Source organism: Acromyrmex echinatior, chromosome 12 (assembly GCF_024713525.1).
Source record: "Acromyrmex echinatior isolate Ae372 chromosome 12, ASM2471352v2, whole genome shotgun sequence".
Taxonomy (NCBI): domain Eukaryota; kingdom Metazoa; phylum Arthropoda; class Insecta; order Hymenoptera; family Formicidae; genus Acromyrmex; species Acromyrmex echinatior.
Genome location: NC_141863.1, coordinates 12476097 through 12496805, shown reverse-complemented (window position 1 = coordinate 12496805; position 20709 = coordinate 12476097). Strand labels below are relative to the sequence as shown.

General features: G+C 30.7%; 1 protein-coding gene and 1 long non-coding RNA gene across 16 annotated transcripts in view; one reads left to right on the top strand and one right to left on the bottom strand.

The window, feature by feature from the left end:
• The window catches only part of Ipo9 (Importin 9), a 39616-nt gene that overhangs the window by 9616 nt on the left and 9291 nt on the right, over positions 1 to 20709 (bottom strand). For 5 of the 6 annotated variants that reach the window (XM_011051740.2, XM_011051739.2, XM_087411605.1 and 2 more), the window contains 5 exons: positions 16119 to 16377; positions 13419 to 13732; positions 13108 to 13333; positions 12752 to 13023; positions 12240 to 12648 (listed from right to left, as the gene is read on the bottom strand). In XM_011051740.2, coding sequence (XP_011050042.1) covers positions 12240 to 12648; positions 12752 to 13023; positions 13108 to 13333; positions 13419 to 13732; positions 16119 to 16377 — 1480 coding nt within the window. Of the gene's footprint in view, positions 1 to 9066; positions 10517 to 12239; positions 12649 to 12751; positions 13024 to 13107; positions 13334 to 13418; positions 13733 to 16118; positions 16378 to 20709 lie in introns of those variants that run through there. The other variant, XM_087411607.1, reaches the window with a different exon arrangement.
• Positions 1 to 20709, top strand: part of LOC105143417 (uncharacterized) — a 30119-nt gene that overhangs the window by 1257 nt on the left and 8153 nt on the right. For 2 of the 10 annotated variants that reach the window (XR_015546835.1, XR_015546836.1), the window contains exons 2-5: positions 177 to 400; positions 490 to 710; positions 791 to 1105; positions 6335 to 6998. This is a non-coding gene — a long non-coding RNA (uncharacterized LOC105143417). Of the gene's footprint in view, positions 1 to 6; positions 401 to 489; positions 711 to 790; positions 1106 to 3785; positions 4012 to 4105; positions 6999 to 7565; positions 7705 to 19084; positions 20301 to 20709 lie in introns of those variants that run through there. The other 8 variants (XR_015546839.1, XR_015546840.1, XR_015546842.1 and 5 more) reach the window with 8 other exon arrangements.

Here is a 20709-nt window from a genome sequence, read left to right as displayed (position 1 = left end):
ATGGAAAATTTTAATTGAAATTTGTCCGGATTTTGTGACGCACCCTGTATATATGTATGTGTATATATATATATATATATATATATACATATATAGTGTGTGTGTGTGTGTGTGTGTGTGTGTGTGTGTATCCAGATAGCAAAATGCCTGCAGTCTTCTAGCTATAGAATTTATAGTAATGGAAGGGGAATACGGACGTTGAGTTGTGAGCAAAACTGAGAGACAGAAGATTTCTATCCTACTCAACTTTTCTTCTTTTTGCGCATGACCATTCCTAGCCAATCGAAATTTTCAGATGCCAATACGTAGTATCCAAATATAAGCGCGATTTTATTATAACTTACATAAAATGATTCAATATTGCATTTTGTGTTGTAATCATGACAATGTTTTATCACAGGTAAGTACACAATCGTAATTGTTAATGAATACTTGTATTCTTTGCTCGCATATTTTAGGTTAAGTAAAATCACATTTCAATTTTTGCAGATTTCCAAAAGATATGCAAATAAGAAAAAAATGATTAATTTTGTATTTGTAGAATTAGAGTTTTGTAATTTTGATGGAAATTTTGTGATCAAAACTACCACTTATTTATGCTCAAAACATTTCACGGAAAAAGATTCTTACAACAATTAACTTTTTACAGCCACTAATAGAGTTTTAAAGAGTAAAAGCATACTATCTTTATCATGTCAAAAAAGAAAAAGGTATATATATAAAAAGATAAATAATATATTACATAAAAATAATATATTATATAAAATTGTTTGATTTGGTTATTTTTTAGTTATATAATTGTAAGAATCAAACTAAAACAGTAAAATTAAGATTGTAGCAAAATGCTACAAAAGTGAATATATGGTAAATGTGTGTGAAGAGGAATCATGTTCAACAATAATAAATATATATAAAGAGGAACCATATTCAACAATAATAAATGTACGTGAGGAGGAACTATCATGTTCAACTAGAGTAAATGTATGTAAAGAAGAACCATGTTCAAAAATAGTAAATATATGTGAGGAGGAACTATCATGTTCAATTGTAATAGCCGATAAAAATATGGATGAATTAATTCCTAAAGAAGAGTAAATTGATCATGGTAAGTTTCTTTAAATAATAAGCTAGCGGTACACGATGCACATTTTCTTATTGGATTACTTGCATTCTAATAAATTAATAAAATTGTATAATTCTAAATATATAATATAAATATAAAATGCATAAAAAATTTTTACTAATTTTTAACAATGCATGCGATCGAGCAAGAAAAAATGTATTGTATACTGCTGACTTTAGTCGCACGACTCTTGAAGTATGATTTCACCGTTTATTCTTTAACGTATTAAACATTTCGAATTCAATTTAACTCTTCCAAACTCTCCGTTGTATGCTGAACCACGTTATATTGGTGATATTAGAACACCATATTTCATTACACCACGAAGAGCTAAGAGAGTTTTAAGGTCCGTATTTATAGTCGTGTTTCTGCTGAGAAACTCAGCTGAAACTAATCTTGAGTCATGGAACAATTCAATAAACGAATCTTGAGTCAATTTATAATTGTGATTTAAGTGAAGAATTCAAATAAAATTTATCTCGAGATATTTTTTACGATTCAATAATCGAGTCTTGAAGTAAGATCTCGTAAACATAACTTCGAAATTTGTATTCTCTAATTCTTTGAATCGAGAAAACTTGCGTATCATGTAAGTATGGTCCGGATATAACTTGAAAAGAAAAAATTATATAATATTTATATTAGAGTGCATTATAATCTACATGTATGTATATATATGTATATAATATATTAATATTACATTATTATATTATTTATATTAATTATTTATTTTAGTATCTGTTCAAATAAATTTTCCTGCGGAATACATAAATTGGATAGAAAATTATGACAATTTTGAGGAATTTAATATATTTGACGAACATATTGAACGATTACTAAAACGTTATATTACAGATGCACGAAATCCTTTCGAATGATAGTCTGACAACAAATTTATCAATAGATATAGATTTCGGAAAGAATCTGTCATGTATTATATTCTTTCTCGTATTGAAGAATTCCTCCATAAAACATCCCGAAAAGGCCTTCCAATTCCACCTATTCAGCAACTTCTTTTAAGTCTGCGATTTTATGCTACAGTTTCCTTTCAAGTCAGTTTAAATTAATAATTTATGAAAAAAATATATTTTAAAATCTATATATCTTAATAAAAAATATAATATATGTATATTGTATATTATATATATTGAAATCAGAATACCCGGAAAAAATATTTTATATATAATTATTATATATAAAATTTTATATAATTGTATATAATTATATATATTTTTATATAATTATATATAAAATTATATATAATTATATATAATTATATATAATTATATATAATTATACATAATTATGATTATACAGGGTCCGGCAAAATGATCTCCCACATTTTGCACCGCCACTGTCCCCGAACCACTGAAGAGAGGGGGAGCTTAGCGTAGTCGGTTGGTAGCTCGCGCCTTGCCATTTCAGTTGTCGTCATGAATTGGACGGGCGAGCATCGTGCTTTCATTATCAAAACATTTATGAAAAGTAATCTGTGATTACGACGCAAAGAACTTTTCGTACTCACTTCGCGCTTGGTAGACATGCTCCAGTTTCAGATCGCAAAACAATACTGTTGTGGGTTTCAAATTTTAGAGCTACAGGTTCAGCTTTAAAAAGAAAATCAACTGGTAGACCCAGAAGTGTTCGGACCTGAAAATGTTGCAGCTGTAAGAGAAGCAGTTGAACGATCTCCTAGCCGTGTATCGAAAAAAATGGTCGCCACTTGGACTCTGTAATTTTCAAAACTCAATAAAAACAAATGGCATAGCATAAATTTTCAGTTAATAAAAATAAAATCTAAATAGCATTTACAAAGGCGTTTTTATTAAAGATTAAAATGTGGGAGATCATTTTGCCGGACCCTGTATAAAATATGTCCATTTACATATAAATATATAAAATTATATACAGAGTGGTATGAATATACGGCCCCACTCGTCTCGAGCAGATAGAGTGGACTAAACTGAATAGAAAAGTCCTCTACCATTTTGTAATGCTCGCAATAACCGAGATATTAACGTTTAAAGATAGCCGAATACGCGCGTCCGCTCGACTTACTATTGTCGAAGGTACGGCCCACCGAGCGTACGGCGCGCGGGTCGCGAGGAATGGCCTAGGCGATTAGGCGCGCCGTTTGAGCTTAGATGCTAATCCACTCTGCTCGGGACGAGTGGGGCCGTTTATTCATGCCACCCTGTATAATTTTTGTATAATTTTATATAATTATATCTACATAAAACGTTTTTTCTCAGATGCACGCACGCACGCACGCACAAATACATACATATTGGATGCTTTCCAACTACTTAACACATCTTAACACAAACGTACACACAAGCTGTATCATTGTGCGCGATTCAATTGGAACAGAATGTGTACGCTGTGCATGATTGAGATCCGTTTCGGATAGAGTTAGATTAAATGTAGCTTTTTCTGCCTACATTAAATAAAAAAAAGTAAAAGTGCTGACCACCAACGTCTTCCAACCTCATTTATAGCCAGTAATCAGTAACATGTAATTGTCATTAGAAAACACAAGCTTACATAGCCTTCGACTGAGTACAGGTGACTAGCATTGTGTCGACGATAACGGACAATTGAAACTTGTATCACCGTGTCTAGGGATATTGCAATTGGAAAACACCATGTTTGTTTTCTATAGGTAGTATGTGGTGATTTAGAAGAAATATCTCAAGCTTTCAAATATTATTTGTAATGTATCGAGTCTTCTTGCCAGCATGCATCGGATTTTTATTAAATTTCCAGTTACATATGAAGAAAAAATAAATAATTGGAATACGCTTCAAGAGTTGGGTAGATACCAAAATTGAAATGGAATATCTAGAGTTGATGACGCTATCGATTGTACTCATATTAAAATACACCAGGTTAATAGTTTCATGAAGTTTTTAGGAATAAAAAATCTTTTTTCTTAATAAATGTACAAACTGTAGTTGGATCACAAAGAGAATTTTTTTTTAGATATTGTAGCCCGATGGGCTGGTAGTACACATGATAGTTGTACACTTAATATGTTACGAATAAATATGAGATATATGCAAAGAGAACTAGAAGATGTTTTGCTCGATGACAATGATTATCCTAGTCTTCCATATTTATATACCTCAGTATTAAATCCTCAGACTATTCCAGAAATGAGATATAATCGTGCTCATATTAAAACTCGTAATCGTGTCGAATGTATGTGTGTCTTGGAATTTGGAAAAGAAGACTTCCATGTTTAAGTCGAGACTGTGGAATAAATTGGGAACATATATGCAACATAATAGTCGCTTGTGCTGTTTTGCATATTGCTTTACTTAAAGATGTCTTGCCATTGAATAAGACTATCTCTAGAACTTCCTATATACCAGTCGATCCTGTATAACCACGACTAGGAAAAGGTATCGCAGTTCGACAAGCTTTAATTTTAAAAAGCTCATTTTACATAATGTATCATAATCTTAAATATTTTATTTGTAATAGTTAAATTTATAAAAAAGAACAATAAAAATAATAATTCTAAAATAAGACCTATATAATTCTATAATATATTAATGTATTAAGAATTTAATTTCTGTTTTTGGAAATATTCTAGTTCCAATTTAGCTAAATCTACTCGTATCTTTGTTTCTCTATATTTTTCTCTTTCGGTTTTTAATTTTTTCTTCGTATAATAATAATTCCATTTTTCCAGTCTATTGTCTGTAATTCTCTCCTTCTAAATTCAGCTTCCTTTTATATAAGTTTTTTTTTTAAATTTTCATACATTTTTTTGTCTTGATAATTCTTTTTTGAGCAGATCCATTTTTTCTGTGTTTTTAATAAGTTCGAGTTGATCTAATTATAGACAAAAAAATAAATTAACATTAATAATACAATAAGTGGAAATATAAAGTAAAATTATATAATACCATACATTTTTTCTTTGTAAAGATAAAAGTTTTCGAAAACTGAACACTTTTCTATCTGTGCAATTTTAAATGTTTCGAAAGTATTCTCTACGTTTTGATGAATAGTGTTTACGCACGCACGCACATCATACATACATATACATATATTCTTATGTTTGTAAACACTGTCAGAATCAGTGATGAAATTTCATATATTAAATGAGGATACTTTCGATTATGGGATCTATTTGAGCAATAATACAATGGAATCATGAATTGACGAAAAATAAGATTAGGAAAGTCACAAATAGTGACAAAGGTTTCCTAAAGCGATATCCCTTAATTTCTCAAAAATAAAAACCTTTGAACTTTATTAATACTAATAAAAACATGATCAGTGATATGTTGGTATCGATGGTTTTCCATTGCATAATTTTATTTTAAATTCTTATTACCTTTTCATTAATGTGAGTGCTAGCATTGAAAGTCGCTATTTTTTTTCCATGCTTCTTGTTTGATTTTTATATCATCTGTTTTTTGTTTTATACTATATTTTTGTAGTCTAATATACACTCTAATAAAAATTTTTTTTCGAATAAGGTAAAATTTTTCTTTTTTTGGTGTACACGTACTAGTTTGTTCCTGCGTTTTTAATGTAGTGCACGAGTTACTTTATGTCAATAATTCGACTTTGAAAAAGATTATTTTCAAACAAAAGCAAAACGCAGCTTTAATCGATATCTTGAATCTCAAGTTAGATTTCACACGTAATCGTTCCTTTTCTTAGATGAATACAGTTTCAATTGATTTCTAATCAGGACGTGACTATTGAATCGTCTGTGTCTCAGATTCTATTCTGAGTATCTCATCTGATACGATTTTGAGATGAGATTTAAGAACCGACTATAAATACGGACCTATATAAATGTAGCAAAGTCATAGTAGGAAAAACAAAGACGACAAAAACTAGCTTGAGAGAAGAGAGAGAGAAAGAGAGAAAGACTAATACTAATACTAATACTAATATTAGATATTGAGACAAATACTAGATTGAGAAAACGTATTAAAACCATTAAAGATTTGGTAGATCATCTGAAGATTATATCAGACGATGCTACTAATCATTTAATGGTACATTTTGACAAAATTGTATATAATAATGAATCAACATGAACTGATATACAATCCAGAAATTAGTAATAATGCGGTAGGCTTAAGATTGATTTTGAATTGTATGTACATTAATTAATACGGTAGGTTTAAGGTTAATTTTGAATTGTACATTAAATAAATAAAATATATACTTTGTTTTTTTTAGACGCAATTGCAACCAATGTGAAAAATTTTAAAACGTAAGAAAGCCGAAAAAATGAAATATTCACCCGAATTAAGAGCATTTGCACTTACGTTAAATTTTATTTGTCGAAAGCTTACAACTACGTAAGAGTTTTTGTGATCTTTTACCTGAATTCTCTACTATTCGAAAATAGTATTCAGTATTGAATGCACGTCCCGGATTTATCGCTGAAGCATTTGAAGCTCTAAAGTGTCAGGTTAAAACAAATAACAATCCGATTCTGTGTAATCTCGTAATAGACGAAATAGAGATTCGACAACAGGTAACGTATGATGGACAGAGATACTATGGATTCATTGATTTAGGAGTTGATTATACTTCTCATGATGTCTTTAATGATGTGGATTATTTACTTTATGCAACAAATGCCTTAATTTTCATGCTCGTCGCGATCATTGGAAAATTCCTGTAGGATATTTTTTGTTGAAGTCGTTAAATGCAGCTAAAAGAGCTTAATTTATTAGAAAAATGCTTCGAGTTAATAGAAATGACAGAAGTAAAAGTATATTTTGTAACTTTTGATGGAACTAGCATCAATATCAATATGTGCAAATATTTAGGAGCAAATTTCAAATTAGGCTCTGCTTTTAAACCATATTTCATCAATTCCATAACAAAAGAAAAAGTTTTGTTTCTTTGATTCATGTCACATGTTAAAATTAGTACGAAATACTTTGGGTGATTATAAAATTTTGAAAAGTAAAGATGGAGATATTCATTGACAAGATATTGTGCTTCTATAAAAGCTACAAGAAGAAGGGTTGCGCGCTGATATAAAATTGACTAAAAAACATATTTTATACCAAAACAACAGAATGAATGTAAAACTAGCTGCTCAAACTCTGAGTGAAAGTATTAGTTCTGCACTCAAATATGTACACGAAACTGGTTTTAAGCAGTTTTTTTTCTCGAAAACACGGTTAAATGATGTTCAATAATGTTTTTGATACTTTGAACGTGTGCAGTCAGCTTGCAGAGAGAATTTAAGACACATAAAAACTATAATGAGTTAAAAGCTCATGCTGATAACATTATACAATACATTAGCGATTTAAAAACTGTACGAGATTTATCGATTCTAAAAAGTCCTAGAAAAGTTGGCTTTCTAGAATTCATTATCTATTTAAAAAATATATTTGAGTTATGGGATGTTTTGAAATAATTAAAATTGAATTATTTATTATCATTTAAGCTCAATCAAGATCATTTGGAGACATATTTTAGCACCATAAGAAGTCGGGGAGGATTCAATGACAATCCTAACGCTCAAGAATTTGAAGCAGCATATAAAAGGTTGATGGTTAGGCATAAAATTAATGCATCGGCAATTGCTTAATTAATTAACGATATTCATATATTGCATGTATCTTCAACAAAAAAATACTGTGATCCAATGTATACTGAATTGTATGATTCTACTGATATATTTGATCATGATTATGTAGATCCACGTATGGTCTCTCAGTCCATATGTGGAAGATGTTGTGATGTAATATCAGTGGCTTGGTGATAAAACAATTAATCCGAAAAATAATCCGATAAAAAGATATGTGAGACGTGTCTCTTTCTTAATATGAATAATACTTCAAATTAAATTATATTAAAAAACAGAGGGAAATTAACGATTCCTTCGGAAGATGTAAAAGTTACAAACGCGTGCAAAAATTATAAGACAGAATAATCATCTTATTTTTGTTAAAAAAAATATTAAAGATTTTTTAGCGTTAAAAATTGTTAATACTTGTGATTGATTATGTTTTATGCACGATGCTATGTTTGAATATATAAAAAACTAAAAAATTTTCGATAATTATAGAATATAGCTGATAAAATGAATCATTGAAGTCTATGTTAAAATATGCCTATATCACGAAGCAAAATTCTCAAATGTCATAAAAACAAAAAAAAACGCCACAAATATTCAAAAATGATACATTTTTATCATCAGTTATTTAAGTATTTATGAGTATTTTTAACTTCAATTTTAATTTCTTTTTAATTATTTATTTTGAGTATTTTCTAAAAGTTTTTAATTACTATCATACTCTCGTATGACGTACAATTGACATAATTATACTTTTTATAATTATGTACTCTTTATAATTTGAGCATTATATATATAATTCATCATATTCTGTATAATTCAACATACATACAGTAACTGACAAAAAAAAGAGACCACTGTAATATAAGTTTTTCAAAAAATTGTCAAAAAATGAAGAAAACTTAAAATAATTTAGCTCAGATAGTTTGTTATTAACAATATTTTAATATTTGTAACAGATTTTTCTTTATCTTGTTTAAATTAATTTATATTTAATTTTTTTGAAAAATGATTCACTTAATACTAGGACAAAAAAAAGGACCATATTTATTTTTTATAAATAAAATTTGAAGAAAATTGGAAAAAGCAAAAAAAATACATTTTAATATTTAGTATGACTTCCTTTTGCTTTGATTACTGCCTGAAGTCGTCTTGGCATACTTTCTACGAGGCTTTGAATGTATTTTTCATCCACCTCCTCCCAGGTTTTTTGAAGTGCTGTGAAATAATTTTCCTTATTAATCACTCTGGTTTTATCAATCTTCTTATCCAAAACGGATCTTCTTATCCATAGATTTTCTATGGGATTGAGGTGATTGTGGAGGCCAATCAAGAAGTTTAATTCTGTTAGATTTCATGAATGCTTGACTTCTTTTTGCCGTATGCTTCGGGTCATTGTCTTGTTGAAAGATAAAATTATTTTCCAATCCAACGCGAAGCAATGATATCTTCAGATTTTCACGAAGAATATCGATGTATCTGTGGTCATAATGCCATCGATTTTTACCAAATTTCCTATTTCTGACCAATTAAAGCAACCCCAGACCATAATGCTGCCTCCTCCGTGCTTTATAGTTTGCTGCAAATGACGCTATTGATATTCTTCTCCAGTCTTTCTCCATACTCTGAGCCTTGTTTTTCGGTTGAATAATTCGAACTTACTTTCATCGGATCACAGAACTTTCTTCCAGAAGTTGATTGGCATTTCTACATATTTTTTCACGAACTCTAGATCGCTTTATTTTATTTCGTTTGCTAATAAAAGACCGTTTTTTTGCAAATCGGCCGTGTAAGTTTGCTTCGCGAAGCCTCCATCAGATTGTTTTATGAGATACGTCTAATTGAAGGTTTTCTTGAATAGCTCGTACCGTTAAATATGGATTCTTCTTAATTTCTCGTATAATACGAGAATCATCTCGATACGTGGTCGCCCGATTTCTTCCTCTTCCTGCAATGTCCCCAACTGAACCGGTCACTTGAAACTTTTTCCACAACTTTTGCACTTGAGTCTTGCTAACACAAAATTTTACAGCTACTGTTCTCTGTGAAATACCTTCCTGGATGTCTTTTATAATTAATTTTCGGATTTGTATAGAAGTGTTTTCCAGCCATTTTCGCAAAGCAATTGTTGATTATCGTGTCTAGCAGTAGTTAAAACAGATACGTTATAACATCAAAGGACAAACAAAACAAGCAAAACAAACTCGTTTCGCTCTCCGAGCGCAGCCTATAAAATATCCTTAATTAAAACAGTGGTCCCTTTTTTTTGTCTTAGTATTAAGTGAATCATTAAAAAAAAAAATTAAATATGAATTAATTTGAACAAGATAAAGAAAAATCTGTTATAAATATTAAATTTTGTTAATAAAAACTTATAATATTACAGTGGTCTCTTTTTTTGTCAATCACTGTATATTCTTATATCTTATCAAGTTATTTTTTCTTTTCATTAATATAACATTAATCCTTTAATATACAATTTGCAATTTTATGTTATGTTTTATAAAGTAAATTAAAGTAAGTAATAAAGTAAGTAGATATAAAGCAAGTGAAGTAAGTTAAAGAGAGAATTCGCGCGGTGATTAAAACGCCACGCCTCACTTGGCACATGCGCAGAAAAAAGAAAAGTTACTGAGTAGGACAGAAATACATCTTCTGTCTCTCAATCTTGCTCACACTTTCCAGTCATTGGTTAGATAGGCTATTCCTCTTCCATATAGTTCTGTGCTTCTAGCAGATTCTCAGCAGGTTCGAACAGAAAATGACGGCAGTCTGCCATCAATTGCGCCCGCATTAGGCTTGTATTCTGTTAATATCACCTGTCGATATAATGTGAAGGCAAATTGTTGGAAGGAACTGAGTAGATTCTGCCGATTCTGTTACGTTTTTTCTAATAGTCAATAATATTATGTACATCTAATTCTGTAACAATTCTGTTGTTGTCTTGTTATTTTGTTGGCATAGTGTGTAGCAGACATTTAAAAAATCTGCTTTCTACATTTGGCTATCTGGATATATAATATATAATATATAATATATATATATATATATATATATATATATATATATATATATAGTGAACAATTTTTCCTACGTAAAATTAAACAAAAAATAAGAAATATAAGAATTTAATTAATATTTGCAAAGAATGTTTTTGTTACAACTTACAGAATTTCGTAAATAAAAAGTAAAAAATTACTTTATACTTCAATAAATTTTCTTTTTCACCTTCATCATTATTAATGTTATAAAAAAAGATCAACGTAAAATATTATGTGATAAATAAGTAGTGAATATAAAATTTCCGCAAGAATTAGGAATGAGTTTTTTAAATTTTTTTTTAATGAGTCCTCAAAATATTAATTCAAGTTTAAAACTTCGTTCTTATATCTATTTTATATTCGGATAAAAATTATCATATTCATACAATGAATAGTGTGAAGACGAGAAATCTTTCTTTGTTTCTTGAAAATTTTACTTTTTGAATTTGTTTAGTTTTTGTGAAACTCTTTATTTTATATTCGTGAACGAAAAAAATCATAGATCTTATATACATGGATACGTCTTTCCCATTATATATATAGAAAGAGACAGTAAATGCGTTGTATCTTCTATCCTTCTTTACACTAAATGTACGACACGTCGATGCTCGAAGTGACATACGAGAAATAATCAATAGTTTTACAAATATATCATGCAGTGACATTTTAATCAATTTGTTATAATTGACTAAATTTTGCAAACATAATAAGACGATGTGCGCTATGTGATGTATTGAAGGAAAAATGACAATATTTCCTTTCATTCGTAAATATTTAATGAACGATTATGACTTATAATGTAATAAAACTAATCGAAGTTTATTGCATGTTTATGCATATCTGTAAATTTATATTTTTCTCATAATGCATTATAAATTGCTTTTTTATATTTTCTCTTACTTTTTTTTTACGCGAAAGATATCTTTTCAGTTCCATTTAACTCTCAATTTCTTTAATAAAATGTGAATCTTTCTAATTATCCATTCGTTTAATAGCTGTAAAGGCTGATGTCGATTTTATATATATATAATCGATTATTTACATGTTTTATCTAACATTATGATTGCGCTTGCGCAGTCTTATTCTCAGAAGGATAGAAGAAATTATAGGCCAGAATCCAGTCCGTTCTTAATCTCAAGACAATCTTAAGCAATGTCTTAAGATGCTAATACTCTGATATGTTCTCTGATTGGTTCATGACATCTCAAGCACAACTTAAGACCATCTGGAATCTTGAACAACGTTTGTGGATTCCGTTCTATACTTTCTCACTCTATCAACTCGGTCCTCTGATTATAATTGCAAGGAATATCCATGTAAAAGATCTATGGAAAAAATTCACCGTATACTTGTTAATTTGCTTAATTTTTTTATGTAATCAAAATACGAATGGGCCTTTAGGAATTGGCGCTGTAATAATTGCGCGTTTATTTCGATTGATCTAAAACAATTCTCTATAAATAATATATTTGTCGAACATTAATCTAAGACTACTACAAACCTGAGATGATCATATCTCCCTTCACCGCAATTTCATCCAATCTACTGTCTCCGTGAGTGACTCCGTATTCCATGATCTTACACAATGCGATTGTCGCTACTTTGCGATCATATCTACCGAGGAATAAGTGCTGCCTACTGACCCACTCAGACAGTACAAACGCAAGTGCACTCTGTCCCGTTGGCCCAGGCACAGTTGACAGAAAATTTAGCACAGCGTTAAACTGCGTATTTATAAGATACGCATAAATCATTAGCAGACTTTGCATCACGATCAATGTCTCTGCGCTCTGCATCTTGCTCAGCACCGCTTTCAACAGCAAGTCGAGATTCTCACCCAGACTGTCCCCTACATTTCGAATCAGTGTTGTGACCAAACGCCCGACAAAAGTGGCAGTGAATTCGCTCGACTGAAATTATTCCACGTACACATACATGTATGTAACTAGTTCTTAACAAGAGTACTTAATTTTCCGAAATTAAATAAGCTGGCGGATAAGACGGCAATGTCACCTGCGGATTTAAGAGCTGAGCGATTATCTGCAGTATGTACTGTAAACCAGTTTGGCCTTCGTTGTCTCGATGAGTGATGATCTGCTGCGCTGCCACGGATAAATACGTGCGTATGAGTTCCCCGCCACTCTGCAGCGTCGCGTGGTCTTCCGAATTGAGAATACAATGGCAGGCAGTCGGAAAAGCAGTCTCCACCAAAGTGTTACTCAGAGGCGTCGGCGAATATTGCACCAGAACTTTCAACACATCCAATGCTACAGCTCGAGATCCCTCTGACAAAAAAAAAACAAAAAGCTAATGGCTTGGTTAAATTGAACGATTAAATTTCAAAAAAAAAGATAAAAAAAAGAGTATACCATTTATACCATCCTTTGATTTATTTATAGGAGTTATCATCATGCTTGTTAAAGTCGATATTATACGAGTTTGCAAAGGTTCGATGCAACTCGGATTCTGTGTCAAGTCCTTAAATATGTCCTGGCATATGTCTAAGATTGCCGGATCGCTATGAAACTTTACAAATACTGCAATTGTCAAAGGGCAAATCTTGTTTTCCACTGATGCTGTAAATTCTTTATGTTGCTATAAACATAAATAAGATTCAAGTAACTTAAATAATAAAAATACATCGCAAGAAAAATGTATGTACGAAGAGCGACGGCATTACCCAAATTAGCATTTGAAATGTCTCCATGATCAAAGTCAAAACGTCTGTGCTAGGTTGACTAACTAGATTAAACAATCCTTGAAAAATGTTGGGCATATGACAACGTATTATGTTGATGATGGGATCCTTCCCAGTTGACGCTTCGCTAAACCAATATATTGCCTTAACAGCACTAATGCGTATACAAGGTGGTTGATTTTCCTGTAAACCATTAACTGTCGCTTCCAGAAATCGGGAACTTACTTCAGGTGGCATTATCTTGGCGTATCGTCCACCGAGACATAAGCAACGACCGAGAAGCAACGGGGGCGATCCTGAGATAATAAATAAATTGATTAGGTTTCCATTTCGTAAATATGTCGAAACCTAATAAATTGTTACATACAAAATGATTCATTTTAACAGACAAATATTTCAAAAATATGCAATTGTACCAAAAAAAAAACATTTCAAAAAGTTGTATAGTTATCATTGAACGTCCCCATACAACTTTTATTTAGAATGTTTTTTGGTAATATTATATATTTTTGAAATATCTGTCTGTTAAGATTAAACTAAAATTACCCTTGGGGCTATTTTCATATACAGATAGAACAGACTAAATCGAATCGAAAAATCCTGTACAATTTTTCAATTTTTGCAATAGTTAACAAGTTATTAATTATTAAAAATTGCCGTATTAGCCAGGCTTACTGCCGAATGCAAGCGCACGACGAATGGTGAGATGCATCCGGTAATGCATATTCGAATCGCACTCGAGGCAACAAAAATTGCCGAACGCGAGAAGGACGAACGTATCTCGCTGTCGCTCAGTCGCTTTGAATGCTCTGAGCCGAGCCGTACCGAACGCGGTGTGTTCAAAGCCCGGACTCAAATATGTATCACTGGATGCAGCCCGTCCAGTGATCAAGGTTGCTAGGCACGCAGAGAATTGTTAATGAGTAATAAACAGTTCCGCGTGTCTAGACCTAGCAACTTGAGCGGCTGCATCTCGCCGCTCACCATGCGCTTGCATTCGGTAGTAAACCGGACTAATACAATTTTTAATAATTAATAACTTGTTAACTATTGCGAAAATTATAAAAGTTAATTTTATTATTTTTTTTTACAGGACTTTTTGATTCAATTTAATCCATTCTATCTACAATCTGCATGTAAAAATAGTCCCAAATTTCTGGATCGCCTTGTGTGTGCGCGCGCGCGAGCGTGCGTGTACATATACAGAGTGAGGCATACCTCGAAAAACTTACCTATAAAGCTTGTTTTACAATGTGCATTTTGTTTCCTGTTTCTTGTTTTTTGCAATTTTTTGCAATTTTTCTTGTTTGTTTTTTGCTTCTTATTCCGTTTAAACAGGAAGCAAAGAGCACATTGTAGAATAGGCTTAAGTTGCATGAAAAACTATCATATACAAAAGTTGCATGATTTCGAATTTATGTCATTACATAGTACATAAATTTGTTTACAAGTGGAAGTGTTAAAAAAATGTCAATTTCATGAATTATATGAATTTTTTATACAATATGACCTCCTCTAACTATTCTGCATATAAAAATATTAAGATGAATATCGAAAAATCAATAGTTTACGAGATATTTTATATTTTATTCCGGCACGTATTAACACAAAATATCTCATAAAACATTAATTTTTTTTATAATCGTACCTTAATACTTTTATGAATAGAACAAGATAAATTAATTGGTGTAAAGAAACATAATTGCTTTTGAAAAATATGTGGGCAAAATGGATAATTTTTTAAATAAGTAACTACATTTTTTTATACTATTTGATTCATCTTATTATTCTGTTCATAAAAGTATTAAGGTATCATTATTAAAAAATTAATACTTTAAGAGATATAATATTTTATATTTTATATCAATATGTGCCGGAATAAAGTATCTCGTAAACTATCGGTTTTTCGATATCTTTATCTGAATACGTTTATGTACAGAACAGTTAGAGGAATTATATTATGTAAAAAATTCATATAATTCCATTTAAAAGAATGAGATTAACTTTGAAAATTTTTTAGCCTCTTCACCTATAAAAAAAATTTATGCACTATGTAAAGCTCCCCCCTCCCCAAAGTCATACAACTTATATATATATATATATATATATATATATATATATATAAAATAGTTTTTCATATAATTTATAGTTTATACTTTATAGTTTTTTTCAGGGATACAAGTTGCATGTATCACTGTATGTATGGGGCATTCTTCCGACAAATCGGAGCGACTTTTTGCCTTTGTCACTGACTCCTACTGATTTTCATTAGATTTTTCGAAACAAAAAATTTTTTAGAAACAAAAACTTGAAACTTTTTTCATATTTTTTTTTTTTTATAAAAAATCAAGACGAACAATTTGATGTGGTTATTTTGTTTTTCAAGAATTTAAACAGAAGTTATATAAACGTTTACGAAATAAAATAAATTGAAAATATTAAAAAATTCATATCTAAGGAGGTAAAAATGGAGGTAAAAATCTAAAAAAATAACTGAATACATATTTTAATGAGAAATATATTAAAAAATCAGTAAAAAATCTGCAGATGTCGATGATGAAAGTCGTCTGATTTGGCGTGAAATGCCCCATATACTCGACACACACACACACACACACGCGCACGTACGCATGCACGCACACACATATATATATATATACACATATACACACGATTAATTACCCGAATCATTTAACATTCCCAAAACAACTATATCTAGAAATCTAATAATATCAAACTGCAATGTTCCAGTTTGCTGTTTTTCAATGACACAATTCTTAGAAAGACTCAATGCCAAAATAGAGGATTCCCGTAACTTCCACCAACTTTCGTTGCTGTTGCTATCATCGTTAGCTTGTAGCGCCTTTGTTGCTTCGATATGTTGCGTAACTACATCACAAAGAATATGTACTGCCTTCTCCTCAAAATGATTAATAAGAGCCTACAAATGGTAAAATATTAATTTCTATGAAAATGTGCATTGCAATGCAATGTATTTCAAAATGTTTCTATTATTTTTTATTTTTACATGAGAAAAATAATTTTCTATCAATAGTATTATAAATTCAAATTGAAAATCTTATTAATTCAATAATATCATTAATGAAACAAATAACATTTTAGTAAAACAAGAGTACATTTGTTTCATTATAATAGTTAGTAATTTATTTTTAATTATACTATTGTTATGTATGTATAGTTAATACTTTTTTTAATTTGTTTATATATTACTCAACAAAAAATAGGGAACACTTTCGAACATGCTCAAAATTGCGCAATATCTAGAATACCGTAATTCGACGAAAAATCATCGTAGGCAAAAAACAAAAAAAAAACATTTGAAAGCTTGTAATCTCTAGCTTTGAAATCGGTAATTAATATTTCATGCGAAAGTAAGCTTTAAAACGCTTTCAAACATCGCTTCGTAATTATTTTTTGCAAAGATACGTAAACTTTGATTTGGCCTTTTTAACGCTAAATGATGCTTTAACTTCAAAAATAACTTCGTCAAAAATAGTCGTAACGAGATTTTTAAAAAAGCATTTTAAAAGTTGAAATCTCTATTGTACTTTTTAAAGGCAATTAATATTTTAATTTGATTGATCCTTTACGGAGCTATACGAACACAAACAAATACCTGTCAAATCTGAACATTTTGTGCAAATTTTACAAAGATCTATAGTGTGAAGTAAAAATCACACAAAAATGAGCTTTACAGTAGTCGAAAGAGTAAATCTTCAATTTGCTTTTTTATTGAGTGTTTTACGATTTTTTTTTACCGAGTTATTGAACGTTGAAGCAAAAGTGATCATTAAGAAATAACTTTAAGAGAATAATATTAAAATGTTATAAGGAAATAATGTATAATATAGAGATGAATAAAAACAAAAGTTTTACTCATTTAAGGAAGAATAATAAAAACTATCATAATCCTTACTGTTAATAACGGTCAATGTTATTTATAATCTATAATATCAATCATCTATAATATCTAAAAATATCAATTTTCTTCTTCATCGATTTATGTATTTTATTGTTTCGACGATAGTTACTTATGCACATGAGCACAAATAGCGTATGTACTGAAGAGTTTATAATTAATTCTCAAAAATAATATGTTATGTAATATAACTTTATTATACATAGTTGAATTTGGAAAAAAAATCTTTAATTTGGTAAAAAAAAATTGAAAAATCTGAGATAATTGTGTGGGGTGAGAATATTTCGTCAAACAAAAAAAAATCAAAAAATTTTTTGGTTCACAACTTTAAAATACTTTTGAAACTACAACTTTTATTAAACAATTTTTTTTCCATCTTTTATACTTCCAACGACATTCAGCTTGAAAAATATTGTTTTTTTTTCTTCAAAGAAATGTTTCATCCCTTAAACATGAGTTAGCGCACGTATAAAAAAAAAGTCTCTTAGATTTTTGTGTTTAACAACATATTTCATGAAGAATCAAATCGGACAAACATTCCTTGTTAGTATACATCCTGTATAAAGGCAAGTAAATATAATAACTATGATTGTAACCAGTGAATTATAATTATAAGATGTGAAGCATATTTACAATTTTGTTACGCGTGATGCAATATTCCCACATAGGGTAATCATCCATACACTTTTTCCCAGATATATACTCGTTTTTTCGGGCGTCCGGAAGCGTCGGAGTCGATTTTTAGTCATGTGTAGTCTTTTTTATACTACTTTTGGAACTTGGAAGCGAGCGAGGGGATCGGAAGTTATTAAGTCACTGTTAACATTGTCACACATGAATAGAATGACCAGACGTCCAGTTTTTTCTGGACATATATTTTTTTTTAAAGCGCCCGGGGACGTCTGGCCGAGTTTTTAGCGTATTTGGATATACTCATTTTGAGAGAGAAAGGGAGGGGAGGGGAGATGATGGGGAAAGGGGAATGGTGAGAGGAAGAGATGGGGAGAGAGAGGGAGGAGTGAAATTGAGTGGGGAGGGGCAGAAATTGAGGCTCCTGAGTAGTCGCCATGTTAGAATCGTGACATCAGAGGCGGAGGAATGACACGTTAATTTATGTTACTCTATTTGTAAAAATCGACAACTGTCCTTTTTTCCTTTGATAATCAATAAATGGTCGTAAAAAGCAAGTGACTCTATACTCGGGCAGAAATACACGATCTGACAGCTGTTGAAACGAGTGAAAAATACGTTTTTACATATAAAATTTCAAAATAACTTTAGTTTTCGTCGATAATAATGACTTTGATAAGTACGAGACAAGTCACATTTTCACAATTGAGCAAATAATAACGAAATGGCATGCAATACAAATTTCGTCATCAAAACATGACTTTTCCACGCCTATAAGTTCAACTATTTATCGACGCGAGGCACTGTAGCGCCTTCAGCGCGCCGACATGTGCATGATCTCGTGCTTGTGTATATGGCTACCGATTTCGCCAAACTGTCGTCTGATTCTGTGTCGCCACTGTCAACGCAAAGTTCTTAGTTGATCCAGTCGAGTACTCAGGAGCTTTAAGCTCATTGCAATAAAATACATGGTAATGATTACTATGTATCTATAATATAATAAAATTTGAAAATTATTAGATATTATTATATCATATTAAAGCCATTTTTTTGTTAATACAATACTAAATATTTTTAGGTGCTTAATTCTTGTTGTTGACCGGGAGAGATCAATACTTCAACTTGGCCGAAAGTGACTGATGTATATGAAAGTACTAGTATTATCAGTAGGCTTTAATAATCAGTATGTAACATTTAATCGGATGCAAAGAACACAATTTTTTATTCGTATTAAAAATGTCGGGTTTCGCCAAAAAAAAGAGCGGAAAGCATTATTTTTCTGTTTTAATCTCAAGAAATCTGCTGCTGCTGAAAATTATTGTTTGCTAGTAAAGGTTTATGGGAAGCATACTCTATCTGAAACAACTTGCAGAGATTGCTTTAGAAGATTCAAAAATAACGATTTTGACATAAATGACAAAGAGCGCTCTGGTCAGCCGAAAAAGTTTGAAGATGGAGAATTGGAGACATTACTTCAAGAAGATTTATGTCAAACGCTCAAAGAGTTGTCGGAAACATTAAATGTCGATGAGTCAACCGATAGCAAACGTTTAAAAGCAATGATCTAGAAGCTAGGAAATTGGGTCCCAAATGAATTGAGAGAAAGAGACATTAAGCCATTTGTGAATTGCTGCTTCAAAAACAAAAACAGAAATTTTTACATCGAATTGTGACTGGCAATAAAAAATGGATTTGTCATGACAATCCTAAGCGCAAGATATCATGGATGCGTCTTGGCGAATTATCAACATCAACGCCAAAACAAGATATTCATAGAAAGAAAATTATGCTGTGCATTTGGTGAGATCAAGTTGATGTAGTGTACTATGAGCTGCTGCAACCAAACCATTCAATGCTGAACGCTACCGACGTCAATTACTCACAATTTGAATCGAGCACTCAAAGAAAAACGCTCGCAATAGGTTAAAGACATAACAAAGTTATTCTTCTTCATAACAACGCTAGACCACATGTTGCAAAATCAATGAAGGAAATCTTGGAGGCATTTGGATGGGATCTTATACCACCCGCCCTATTCACTAGACGTTGCTCCTTCAGATTACCATTTGTTTTGGTCGATGTAGCATGGTCTTTCTGAGTACTTCAGTTATTTCGAAGATAAAAAATGGCTCGATGACTGAATCGCCTCGAAAGAACCTAGAATTTTTCTACCGCGGAATCCATTTGTTGTTCGAAAGTAGGAAAAGTTGTAGCTTTCTATGGATAATATTATGAATAAAATATCAAGTACCTTTTTGATGAAATAAATATGAGTTTTATATTTTAGCAAAAAACAGTGAGAATTAATTCAAGCACCCTATGTTTTTAGGATTAAAATGTTCTTCTTTTACTTTTGAGTTCAAATATACTTAATTTAACTTAAAATATCTTATTTTTTGTCCTATTTTTGAATCTTAGTGTCTTACTCTTTTCAATCAGAAATGTCTTAGTTTACCTAGATTAGATCTAGCTACCCTACTCACACAAGAAACTTTATGCTGAGGATTATCTCAAATTATCTGAGACAATTTGACAAATCGATATCCTATAGTGTGTATGTGATACGATATTGGATATCTTTTTAGGATATCCAATTCATCGGCTCAAGTTAGTCAAATTTTATCCAATATCATATCACAGTTATAATTGTATTATAGTATAGATTGTTTATATTTTATTAAGTGTTTCGGTTATAGTTTTGCT